A 14,003-nucleotide genomic window follows, 5' to 3' on the forward strand; every position below is an offset into this window, starting at 1 on the left:
AAAAGCTTGTGGAATATATCTTAGAGATTTCTTGAAGGAACTGTATGAACTCTGTATATACAAATAATAGCTGGCTAGGCTGCCAGCCAATGGGAAGTCTACCAATTGAAACCTCAGACTTTTCTAATGCGTTAGATGGGCCAGTTAGTCAGCCAACAAATTGATCAGAGATGCTTTAAGGATTCCACTCCACACTCATCTGCTCACTGTGAAAGAAATAAGGACACCCAGCCTTCCTTCATTGTTTAATGGGCAAAGAGATGCAGAGTTCGCATAAAGGTAATGATCGTTTTGCGTGAAATTTGTGAATGAACGTTTGGGGTCGCTTGTTACTAGGTGGTGAATGTAATCATACAACATTTTAATAAATATGTGCACTATGAAGGTATTATTTTTAAATAGCAATCAGGATCTTAGCTTAAAAAGGTGCTACCCATAGTTGGAAGGGATATCTAACAAAACAAACAAAACTCACAGGAATGTTCTTTCGCAAGAATACCGTCCAATTCAATTTTCTAATGTTTCTTCACTTTATTCCGTTTATTTTGATTCTTGTGTTGTTGTAGTTGTTCTGTCTGTAGTTGCCGCTGTCGGACTGATGGACTGTTTTACAATTTAGTGTCTGTCTGTGTTGCTTGGCTGAGCACTCTTTTTTAGCGTCTATTGCGATGTGTTTGTTGGTAGTAGAGTTACAATACCTAATGCTTGCTCTTAAATCCGATTCCTCTATCCGCGAACGCGACCGAGACTCCCGCTTCCCCATCCACGCTGACCGTTGTCCAAAAACTTCGAAATAGGACTCCCGATCATAAAAGTTGCCTTCACATTTGTTTTACTTATTTCGTTTTCTCGCGATTTTACAACCGATTCTGTATGTTTTTGTGTATAGTTATTTTTATTTAAATTTCAGTTATTTTTTTTATTACTCGAGCTAGCTTGACATTCTTTCTTTAAAATTGACAATTACATCTTCTATTAAACTGCGGGTGTTGTTGGAATATGATTTTGCTTGTCCGGTTTGCCTTCGTTTCTCTTTGATTCTGGTTTTGATTTGATCCCGAGACGGAGGTATGCTTTTTAATAGTTTTGCTTTAAAAAGTGTATAATAGTTCGATTTTCAAATATTCGTTTATGACGATCGTTCTTAACGGTGAGGTGGTTGCTGTTTTCTGGCGTGACGTGTAATTCGTCACACCAGTCATGCAGCGTCAATAAGTCTGTCTGGCAGTCTTTCGGTGTTGCAAAAAATTTCGTGGGATCTCGTGCTGTTGTTTGCACCACGGGCATGTGGGCCTGGCTAAAATGTATAATTTGCTCTATAGAAAATGGATCGTTCTCCTCCTCGTCTAATTCGCGCGGATTTTATTTTGGTTCATACTTCTATCAGAGGAGGGAGGACGGGTGTAAAAACTGCTGCTGCAGCAAATGTGGCGCACGCTTTTAAAATGGTCACTCTAAAAACAGAGTTCGATCCAAAAGGTGGTGGTGGTCAACTCCGCGTCGGGATTTCGGCTCAAAATGTCTTTGTGAGTATGTGATTTTTTTGTGTGTATGCCTCGTCTGGTTTTTGTTCTACTATTGATAAACTTTTAAAAACTACAGTTATGCTTTTTTTGTGTGAATTTTTGCTTCGTTTTATGACATGTACTATGAAATTTTGGATTAAATATGGACTTGCTTTTGAATTCGTTACGGCTAGAATTATGAAATTTTCTCGTTCTCTACCAGCAAAAATTGTGTTCCTGCTCCTCCTTCTTATGCTTCAATCTTCTTCCTTTCTTTGAAATAGAATTTACAACAAAGTTATAAAAGAAAAGAACTTACGCTTATGTTTACATTTTTTCTTCGAAAAAAGTTTAGCTTTATAGGATAATTTATCAATTATCAATTAAACTATAAATAGTATTCCTTTTACATTTATAAAGTTGCGACCCAGTTTAGAGAAGTGGAAGGGGAAACCAGCCAGAAGATGGTGCAAGCTTGCTTCAAACTTTCCCTTGTCGGAGATCATCTGGCTGACCCCACTCTTCCTCATCATCCGTTAGTCGCCACCATTTTTTATTTTTCCCACTATTTGTGTGTCGATAATATCCCAAGGTTTTGTGTTTGTGTTATCCCTAGTAGTAGAGGAAATGAAATTGTTTGCGTCGTTTTCGTTTTTCATCAATCATATCTTTTATTTGCTTTCGATTCTATCTTGTAAAACTGGACAATGCAATCATTATGGACAATCAGTAGTAAGTTGTAGTAGTAATTACTCTCGTAAACTTAGTTGCTTGCAGCTTGAATAATTTTCCCTTTTTATATCCTTTTTTACTAAACTTAAAGAAAAGAAAAAAACATGAGGTGCCTCTGCCTTACAACATATCCGAAAAAAGACCGATGCTTCTCGCTCGCTCTACAACACACGCACGCTATATGTGCTTCACCTTAATGCGATTTTTTTGTTTTCTTTATAATCGAACCCTTCTAAATATATTCGTTTTCTGAAAGTATTTATGGTGATTTTTCTTTAAATATTTTCATAAAATTAATTATAATATAACTTTAAATTTTAAAAATATGTAAAAAGGTTCCGTTCTTCCCATTTCTATTGGTGGTGTGCTGCGATCTGGATGCTCCTTCGTTTGCTGTTTTCGGGTTGTTCCTACTGTTTCCTGCCTGTCTGCGGTTGGCTATGGATTTGTTGATGCTTCTCTGCCTTCAATTACTACTTCCCCTTTTCGGGAAAAAGGTGATCCTGATGGTTGCTGTTGCTTTCGTTTCTGTTTTATTCTGTCCACTTGCTCTCTCATCGGTATTTATATTTACGATTACAATTAATTAATTAATAATAATAATCAATAGATTTATTCAGCCGTTACTTCTGCTGCCGGCGGAGGTTGCTGAAGTTGAGCTGCCTTCTCTGGAATTTTCTCCTGTGGATGGAACGAAGCAGAGAGGAATTTGGAATTAGAGATGGATAAACTTCTTGTGAATAGTAGAAATACAAAATAATAAGGAATGGAATATAATCCTGAGCCGAATCTCCACAATCTCCATAAAGACTTTCAACATTTACTGGATGTCGATCAGATTTTATCGGAAATGATAAAAATAATGAGGAAAAAATGGTCAAATTGTAAGTGCTGATAAAACATCAAGCTGAGAAGCAGACTCTGTTTCAATTGAAAAGTAACCTTGCGAGAAAGGAAATGAGAGGATGTCTATTCACTTTAGTGTGAAAAATTATGAATTTCGAGCCGTCACACGACAAGCGCACTAGATGTTCCAAAAGTGACCATTTGGAGTCCTGTCGGAAGTCATCGATTGTGGGTCAAAACCATTTAATAATGCAAGGCATGACGATTATTAACTTTAGGGTGGAAAATCATGCATTATGAGCCATCGAAAGGTATCAGTGCATCAGATATTCTGGAGATGTTCTTCTAGGGTCCCTACCGGTTGAGTGACTATGTTTTTGACCAAGTTTCTTGCATTTACTCGTGAACTTCGAATAGGACCTAGTCACATTTTCAAAGTTAAAGGGTAAAAGTTCGAGTGGGCAAGAGTTTCTTTTTAAGATTTCTAACTCAGTTCTAAAGAAAGATGTAAATGCCAGGGTGGTTCAAAAATCCACATATTATCTTTCAAATTAGCAAAGTTTGCGCAATGTCCTCAATATTTCACGTTTTTACTTAATTTTGCCAAAAAGTGCCATTTTTGGTTATACAGTAATGACCCGATTTTGTCTACCCCCGATTTTAGCACCCTTTTTGACCCGATTTTATCTACCCCCGAAATTGATATTTATTCTAATCAGAATAAGCACGTATTTACTGGGTGCATAAAGTCAATTTACCTTGGCCACTTCCATACAATCATCTAAAGACCAAAATTTTGAATTTTGAAATTTTTAATAATAATCCAAGAAATTGATCAATGTTACCTTGGATTACGGTACATAGAAAATGGAAATAAAAAAAAAAAAACAATTTTTTATATTAAACAGAATCATAAAACTAAGTCCTTAAGTTAAAATAAAACTTGAAATCAGCCGAATTTTTTTTCCCGATTTTAGCTCTTTTCCAATTTTGTCAACCTTAAATGCAGCATGTGGCTGACAAAATCGAGACATTACTGTATTTCAATTAACCTTGTTTTAAGCATTTTTTTTGTAAAAGTTCAGCGTGTGTTTGTCTGAAACAATAAGTTTATGACTGTAAATAAGTATTCCTGTCCTAAAAGTATCGATGATTTGTGTTTCAGCCAGCAAGCAGACACTAGATTAAAATCTTTCCCTACCGGTGGGCAGATAGAGGAGTCCTTTCTACGGCTTGCATATGCATGACTATTCACTATTCAGCTGTAACGCTACGGGCTGGATGACCATCGATGATTTTTTTTGCGTGGTTTGATCATTATTTTTTTTACAGCAGTGAGTCCAGTGTAACTGCTACTAGATGGACATGCGTCTCACAACAAATAACTTGGAGTTCCTGTATAAAACTAGGCGTTCACATGCCACGGTAGTTTCCGTGCCTCTTCACTGTAGTCACAAGCTTCAACCACTTAACGTCAGCATCATGGTCCCTCTTAAAACTAACTTGTCTCAAGTAATTGAAAAGTATTTAAAAATGAATCCGTCAACAGTTTCAGGGTTGTAATGATGGCCTGGCAACAGTTGATTTTACGAAACACTTCCAAACACTGTTGAAGTTTTCCAGTGTAACGTCCATTTCGACGACGAAGAAGTGCCATTTCTAGGATTCGATGGCATTGACACCATTACCTGGAAAGTGCCGATTCCAACAAAGCGTTCGACTCAGCTGAACAACGGCTGTTCGGCCATTTCCCAAAATTGCATTGAAGGAACGAAAGAATGAAAGGAAGAAGAAAATATCTAAAGAACTGACATTCAGCCCAAATAGCAATGCTCCAAGATCACTGCAAGCTGCTAAGGAAATAAGGCAAATGAAGGTATCAGAGAGAAATTCAAAAAAGCGTCCTTATTGCCAAAAACGGAATCCCACTGTATATTCGTATAAATTGTCTTCTAGAATTATTTCAGAGAGTTTGCAGCAATTTTTCCAGGATTTCATACAGAAATGGCTCCATGAATTGTTTCAGTTTCAGTAGAAATCTTTGAACGATCTCCTAGACCAGGGCTGCCCAACGTACGGCCCGCGTGCCGCATCCGGCCCGCGACCTCATTTTGTGCGGCCCGCGGAAGGTTCGAAGATTCTTCCCGTTGGCCCGTTGAATATTCTACCAACCCGAAATTAGAACATACTAAACCTAATTAATTTTCAATTTAGTTTCAACCTAAAATTTTGGTAAGGTACCGCGGGGCAAGTGGGTAAATGGGGTAAGTGAAAACAATTGATATATTTTACTGAATATGTGAATTAACGTTTTAAACTCATGCGTAAACCTTTGAGGCCATTGAGAACATTACGATAGGTAAGAGATTTCTGAGATGTTTCAGCCATTATTGCATAATAGAGCGAAAAATTGTTAACCTGTCAACTGTTACTCCGTAACAAGTTGGCGGCGTGCAATCTTTTTTTAATATTTTCAGTGGAAAAAAGTTGCGGAAAATGATTTCCTGTACCACTTTTTAGTTGTCCTCTGTGACAGTTTCAAACTGCAATAAAAAAAGTTTTAGAATTAATTCGACGTAGACCTAAAAATAACTAAATTTAAACACCGTCAATTATCTTATCAGGTGGGGCAAGTGAAAAGTTTATCATTAGAGATTGAATTTGTGTTTTCTCTTTAAGTAGCCATAAGTAAGCATGGTTCGCAATTATCATAGAAAAACATAACGTGCTGATAATTCAAGAAACTCTATACTCAAGCGTTAAAAGCTATTAGAAATCATGGAACTTCTCTAAAAGATGTTGCCAAACATTACAATATTAATATGTCTACTTCGGGCAGCCAATTAAAAGGAAGACGTTGACTGAAAAGTTGCAATATTAGAGAACACACGGAAATCTCGTGGAATGTCTATGTAAAGCTAGTTAAAAACATAAAAATGGGGTATAGGTCTATCCACATAAAAAAGATTCTAAATACGTTATTCAAGGATTCCGTTTGATTTCTCCCGAAGAGTTATCCGACGTCATATCCAACTTTCTCAAAAACAAATAACGAGCTGCTTATATTTGGTGGGAGTCAAGTTAAAAAATATACACGACCTCATTTGTTTCAATTTAAAGTCTCTAGAATTTGAAGAATCTCAACTATGCGAATTCCATTACCCACTTGCCCCACGGTACCTTATAGTAATTATTTATATTGTTTTGTTTATAAACCTTCTTAGATACTAAATTTATTCAAATTCTAAATCTAAAATTATGAGTGTTAAACAATGTTTCTACCATGGCTTCTTTCGACATTCATTCATTTGTCCTTGAACATTTGATCCTTGACGGGATTATAAGAAAGGCAGGATTTTTTTCAAAATCTTGAACATGATTTTTTAAGAATTCTGGACACGACTTTCACGGATAACATTGACAAGATTCTCACAGAATGTTTACCAGGATTCCATAACCATAATTTTCAACGAATTCAATACATAGGTTTGTAAAATCCTGGGCAAGATTGCAACATAACGTTATGTAACATTTTGCCAGAAAACTAAACGAATTTATAATAAAATTATGAGCAGGTTAATTTTGAAATAATTTTAGGCATTTTCAAATAATTATAGATAGCAGTTCAAAATGATTATTGAGTAAGATTCTGAAGGAAACCAAGGCACGAAAGTAGTAAAATCTTGGACATTTTGATCAAAAATTTCGTAGAAGCTTGATCTAAATTTTAGCACACTTCTGCTTATGCTAATAATATTAGGTCGGATTCTGACAGAATTTGGAGTAGGATTCTAAAAAACAATCCTAGATATTATTCTCACAGGATCCAAAATTTCTTGGGTAGATTCTTCAAAATATTCTGGACTAGATTATTATATAATTTTGAAAGGGACTCTCACAATGTCCAGCAGCAATTATCTTTTTATCGATTTCTTCAAATGAAATTCACTCCATTCACTGAATTTCGTCGGGTTTTATGAACTTCATTTACTAACTTTCGTCAGATCGCATAGGAATATTTGTGCGTTTAAAAATGTGGCCCGCGACACAAACTTATTCTTGCGATTTGGCCCGCGGTTTAAAAAAGGTTGGGCAGGCATGTCCTAGACTCTAGAGTAACAACTGGAGAATTTTATGAAAGAGTTAGTAGAAACGTCTCTGACGCAACCTCGAATTTTTTTTTATAGAGATCTCTGTGGAACTTACTGAAAAAAGTAGCGTTGAAATACTCAAAGATTTCCTGGAGCTAATTCTGGAATAATTTCAATAGCTACACCTTGACAAGTCGCTGGAAGAATTTCTGGATGAATTCATGGGAAAGTTGAAAAAAAATCTAGGGAAATTTCTGGGATGATTCCTGGAGAAGTATTTCAAAAGAAACCTCTTGAGGAATCACTCAGAAAATGTATATAGCTTTTTCTCGAGCAATCTGAAGGGAGTAAAAATCTCTGAAGGTTTCTCTGGAACCTCTGAAATTTTGCACAAGGATTCACTCCAAGCAAAACAAAAAAAAAGAAACGTGGCTTCAGAAACCATTCTGGTTAAAAAAACAACTTTAGAAACCTTCCATTAAAAATAAATACTTTTTAAGGACTTGCATCAAAATAGTGATCAAATCACTAAAAAGAGATCTGTCAATTTATATTGAATTGGTCCAAGTGAATTAAAAGGTGCCGACCGAAGCTAAGGAATTTCGGAATCGATTTGGTGTTTTCCAGCAGAGACAACCATATTCTAATTATCATCTTTTCAGCACTAAGGATGCTCAGTTTACACTCCATTGGAATTTAAACATTTTTATCTGTGTGGCTTATCTTTGTGTAGGGCAAATGCTCCCTTAGTGGAGGTAGCTCCAATAGTGGAGGTAGTGTGTTTTGGCATGTTTCGCGCTAATAAATGATTATGTGATATTTTTTTATTATGTACGATGCGAAAATGATACAAGTAATCGAATAATATTCATGAAATTTAACCGTAAAACTATTTAAAACAATTATTTTGCTTAATTTTTTTGCTCCTTTGCACCTATAGTAGTGCATCAGTACCCATAGTGGAGGGTCCCATAAGAAATCAATGGTTTGCGCCACTAAAGGAACCATCCTTAAAATATACCTCCACTAAAGGAACAGTGTTCCTATTATTGGTGCAAGGCTTTTTGCAGGGAAATTTCAAATGAATCGTGATTTTTATTCATTTGAATGATAGAAGGATTTGAGATCTATCGAATGATACGTTAAAATCATACATTTCATGATCTTAACACCGTGTTTTAGCAGTTTTTCCTTAGGTGCACCACTAATGGTACACTTGCCCTATAAAAACCAATTCGAAAAAAACAATTCGAACAATAGGAGCAATAGGGGCAGTATGGTCCACCTAAGCAAAAGCTCTTGAAAAGCATAGAAACACAATACAATTTAATCGTTCCATAAGCTACATTTGTAGTTCAAAGTATCTCTTTTCATACCACAGTTGTATTTTGTAAAAAAGATTACTCAGAATTTTGTTCTGAACATTTTTTTTTTCCTTAGATTTATTTGGTTCTGAACATTTTTGAAAAACACTATTTTGTGTGTAATTTTACACTATACGGGGCGAAATGGTCCCCCATACGGTGAAATATGAGCCACCATACTAAATCTTATTATTTTATTTGGAAAACTGTTTGCAAGGCTTAACTTAGAAGAAGTCAATATGTATGAGAGAGTTTTGTACAAAAAACTGGGTTGAAGCCTGATTTGAACCATGAAATTGTATGTTTTGCTGACAGTTCAATAAATCATGGTTCTAAGAGTTACATTTTTCAAACATTGACGTTCACATAAGTTTAACGAGTTAAAAAATCTAGTTTTAATGAAAATCACGTGCGACGACGAAACTGCAAACATGGCATGTATTGATTGCCCATTTTCGTGATAAGATAGCTTTGATTGGCTATGACCACATTACCCCGTTCCTTGTTTCATATAAATGCTGTTTTATTGATAATTTATGGAGGATCTATACAAAGTGTAGGCATCAAAATGTTGATGAGTTTTGAAAGTTGATTGTGACTCCTTTTCACAAAGTTGAATAAATACAATATCGTGAAAGCATTCACTTGGAAGCAATCTTGCTTGGGTGTTTCCTCGCATATTGAAGGTGCTATTGATAACGTGTCTTTCGATACCATATTGAAAGCTGCACAAAATCAAGGACCAACTACAATGATTACCAATTAGATTTCTCAAATGATCAAAACCTGGTATCTTTTCTCGACATTGCGTCAAGCAGAGATTTAGAAATTGAGTGCTTGCGGATGCTTTAAAGGGGGAGACTTATTACCAACTTCATGGAATCTTGTAGCAGATAAGCAGATACAACTCAATCATAGCGGTTATCCAACTTATGGATTTGTCGACTATTATTTAGCTTTGTCAATTAGTATTCTGTTCGACCTGATCCGAAGTGCTTTTCAGGTAGTTGAGGATTGGTGTCGCCAATATGGCATCTCAGTTAACTCGAGAAAACATCAATTGTCTTCTTCGCGGAAAGATCAAACATCGATGGAAATAGATTTTTGCTTCTTTTGGCTCTTAACCTTTCGGTCGTCGCGCGAATTTTTGTAACGCAAATAGTCGCGCGTTTTACTTTGTACAACACCCTTGGTTTTGCGAATATCCCAGGAGTCTGACCACTTAGAAAGATGACGCCTTCGGCAAAATTGTTCAGTAGCTTAAGGGCTATTATTATTATAGCCAAGAAATTCGGGATGTTGCCGCTAGGCGGCGCTAGTGAGCATGAAACTTTTGTTTCTCAGATCTCATGATCCTGAGCACTTAGAAAGATGACGTCTTCGGCAAAGTTGATTGGCAACTCAAGGAGTATCATTGTTTGAGCTAGTTGATTCAAAATTCTGCCACTAGGCGGCGCTAGTGAGCATAAAACATTTGTTTCGCAAATATCTCAGGAGCCTGATCACTTAGAAAGATGCTGTCTTCGGCAGAGTTGTTCAGTAGCTCAAATTTTTTCTTTGTTTAATCCTTAAAGTTCGAGATTTTGCAAAATAATGATAGTCCCTGAGCTTCTGAACAACTTTGCCGAAGGTGCCTGTCTAAAAAGTCGAGATCATGCAGTATCCGCAAAACAAAAATTTCATGCTCACTAGCGCTGCCTGGTGGAAAAATACCCTATTTTTTGGTTCAAACAATGATAGCCTTTGAGCTACTGAACTACTTTGCCGAAGACACTATCTTTCTAAGTGGTCGGTCAGGCTCCTGAGATATCTGCAAACAAAAGTTTCATGCTCACTAGCGCCGCCTAGTGGCAAAATTTTGAAACAACAAGCTCGAAAAATGATAGTCCTTAACTTACTAAACAACTTTGCCGAAGACGACGTCCTTCTAAATAGTCAGGATCATGAAATATCTGCAAAACAAAAGGAAAACTTCCATGCCCACTAGTGCCACCTACCAGTCAAATTCCGAATTAAATAAGGTACCATCAGATAGCGCTTCACCTCCAGAACAACTTTAATAAAGACTCCAAGTTTCTATATTATCTGGATTTTGAGATATGACGATTTGAAACTATGGTTTCCTTGAACCGTACATAGTGCGTTCATTATTATGCGACTTTCAAGTACATTTGTTGATTTTACCGTATTACAAAGGGCCATACTGTAAATAAAAACTGTCGAGTATTATTCTTAAGAAGATTCTTGAGGAATACATTTTGGTTTGGTGTCGATAGATATCTTTGTTGCAAAACGATAACATAAAAATCACAACTGTTGTATTAAGTACAAAAGCGCGACAGCCCGAAGGTTGAAATACGTCGGAATCATTCTAGATTTTAAACATAAAACAAAGCACAAAATTACATATTAAAATATTGATTGAGTGAACAAACTGTTCACGAAGCAAAGTTTTGCGAACAAGTCTCTCACAATAAAACGATCGTAATTCATGAACAATTCTTAATGTGCAACTCACCTCCTTTTTGTGTTCGGTGTCGCCGTTCATGCTCTCCGTGGTGGACGTCTCGTGCACGCCATTCTGGCCATTTTCCACCGCCGTGCCGTTTTCGGTCGTTCCGTTCTCTGTGGTCGTGGTGGCGGTTTCGGTTCCATTCTCAACGGCGGCGGTTCCATTTTGCTGCTGTTCGGTAATTCACACAATAGCGGAGACACATTGTGATAGAAAATCGGACAGGGCACACGCGCGAGCGAGATGCGAAGAAAGTTGAAGTTGTAGAGGGAGAGCGAGAGAGAAAAAAAGAGGGGAAGAGAACAAAAAACCAATGGTGAGGTGCGGGTGCACTTTTATATGTACATGTTTTTTTGTTGATCGTTGCTGATTTTACAATATCTTGCAGGAAGAGGTATGATGAGCTAGAGAATAAGGGATGTGAGTTTGTAGCGGAAACGCTTTTTTTTGTGAGGGATGGATCGGAGGATAGTAGTTCACTACGCTAGTAGTTGGTAGCAATCTAAGGGATGAATCAAATCTACGCTAACAGTAACCAGTTGATTAATAATGCTTGAATTTGGTGTTAATTTCAATTAACTAAACCGTAACCACTTAACGACTACGTAGCACGTGATGTGTGAAGAATTAGGAAAGCTCATCTGCATATCAATGCTCTGGACGGATAAAGAACGTTGAATCTTACTCCAAACAGTTGGCTTAGTACAGAGTTTAGTTTACTTTTACGAGTTTTATCTTATTATGATTGTTATTTTTATTTTTTACTAACATTTATTGAAGCGATTTAGGGAAAAGTTGGGAGTTATTCGGCACGTGGGAAAGGTCATGGAATTTGACAACACGGTACAAGCGATACGAAGACTCGAATGGGATTAAGGGACGATTCACAATCTGTTAGTTGGTTGCAGTAACGCGCAATTTGTCGGGATGAGCTTAAACGTATCGCTGGCACTTCAACACGAATGCACAAAGAAGAGACACGTAGGTATTAGGAAGCGGTTCGGAAGGATAACAATCGCGGGTCTTCGAATGCGTAGGCACCAGGGTATCACACGGGAGGCCCATCGTTTGCTCTGTTTCGGCTCCATGCCATTCGATCAGATTGGCCAGCGCTTCGCATTTTCTGTCGTCTTGCTGATTTATGGAAAACATGATCCAGCAGAGAGTAAGCAGCGGATGCACACACAGAATGGACCATTAACACTCGTACGATCAAGATTCAAGCAGTTTTCCGAGCCTCTGATTTACTTCTTCAACGCCAGCCTCTTATGCATTCTAATACTATGGATCTATTTTACTGAAGGTGATCTCTACTAGATGGCAGGACAGTTCACGCTCAACTGAGATGAGTGGTTGCACGGCTGCCGTCAGTTGGATGAGCTTACTTTTTCTAAAACATGATATGAAGATGTCTAATGACCTATATGATACATCACCGGGTGTATAATTCGTATAATACATTCTGGAACTAGGTATTTAAATTTTTGCTAAACAAATCAAAGTGTTGGGGATTGTGTTTCTATTCAACTTAACCAAGAATTATCTTTATAGTAAATATTGTTTTAGTACTTAATAACAAAAGTGATGGAATCAAACCTAAATTGATACTATAGCTGTACACTGACTTATAAAGAGTTACAAGTATGTAGAATATTGCCTAGAAAACTACCAGATGATGAAATTCTAACCCAATCTCGACGGCTCTCTAGTATACTCCAGTAGAAATTTGAACTCCTGAATTTCAAAAAAATAGCCGTGGTATGCTTTTCAGTTCATAATTCCAAAACAGTGCTCAAAAATGTCATATTCAATCAAATTCGATAGGAACGCTTCTCCTACTGTCATCGGAAGCATTTATTGTGTTCTTTTACTTCCCGAAATTCATCGTAATGAGACAGACATTACCAATCTCGAAGCCACAATAAAATCGCTTTCGTGAGGGATTAGTCAATGCGACATGTCGGAGGATTTTTTTCCCTCGGTGATCGGAAATGATCGACATAGCTCTCACTCTCTAAATCAAGGTTCAAATCCTAAAAACGCTTAGGGGTAGTCGGGGCGGTTTGGCCAATGGGGTGGGATGAGCACTCCTTGAAAACTGCATAAATTCTTTAAATTTCATCTGAAATAACATGCAACCCCAAAGCTTATAAGGAAATAAAGCAATAGGCATGTTATAAGTCAGTGTTCGAAACTCAAATAAAAATAAATAAATGATGTTCGAAAAAACTGCCCATATTGCCCCGAATGGCTCTTTTAAATTTCATCATTTCAGAATGTTGATGTTTGACTGTTAGAATGTTCCTAAAAAAATATATCTTCTTGCATGGAGTGTTTATAAATACTAATAACATTCAAGTGTAGTTACAAAATAATTGAATTTTTAGATTATATGAGATTATTTTGCAATCAAAAATGGGGTGCTCATATCACCCCATCAGTAAAAAATCGACTCGAAAAATGACAAATTTTGAAAAATCAATCATTCATCCGTGAACTTTATAAGATAAAAGAAATCATGCGGATCTAGTGTGCTCATCTAAAAATTGTTGGAAATCATGAAAACATTCGAAAAGTTCATAATATTTTCAGCACTTTTATCGACTTTACCTTAAGGTGGCCAAACTGCCCCACTTTCCCCAACTCCTTTTTTAACGTCGCAAGCGGGTTCCGGTTCAATAGAACCCCGAAATAGAAAAACCCCGATTTCCAGCAGTCGCCGGCTGGCTTTATAAAATTCACAGATGTTATTGTACACCTTATTTGCGACGCGACTGATATCCAGCTAAAACGACGTGATATTAGATTTTATATCTTGTTGTATTACTATATTGTCGCATACCGGCACTGCTCTAAGATCATTCTGAACCCGATCCTGTAGCTTCCTAGCCGAACCAAGTTTTCCTTCCAATTCCTTAGAAATATGGGAATTTATAGTAGATTCCTGGAAATC

The 14,003-nt window shown here is 36.9% G+C and overlaps 1 protein-coding gene across 7 annotated transcripts in view; it reads right to left on the reverse strand.

Moving 5' to 3' along the window:
* Nucleotides 1-506: 506 nt before the first annotated feature.
* The window catches only part of LOC23687432 (fibrous sheath CABYR-binding protein), a 330,422-nt gene continuing 316,925 nt past the window's right edge, over nt 507-14,003 (reverse strand). For 5 of the 7 annotated variants that reach the window (XM_021845614.1, XM_021845618.1, XM_021845616.1 and 2 more), the window contains 2 exons: nt 11,057-11,221; nt 507-2,918 (listed from right to left, as the gene is read on the reverse strand). In XM_021845614.1, the coding sequence (XP_021701306.1) occupies nt 2,850-2,918; nt 11,057-11,221 (234 nt within the window). In that variant the 3' untranslated portion in view covers nt 507-2,849. The remainder of the gene's footprint in view (nt 2,919-11,056; nt 11,222-14,003) is intronic. The other 2 variants (XM_021845617.1, XM_021845621.1) reach the window with 1 other exon arrangement.

The sequence above is a fragment of the Aedes aegypti genome, chromosome 2 (genome assembly GCF_002204515.2).
Source record: "Aedes aegypti strain LVP_AGWG chromosome 2, AaegL5.0 Primary Assembly, whole genome shotgun sequence".
Classification (NCBI taxonomy): Eukaryota; Metazoa; Arthropoda; class Insecta; order Diptera; family Culicidae; genus Aedes; species Aedes aegypti.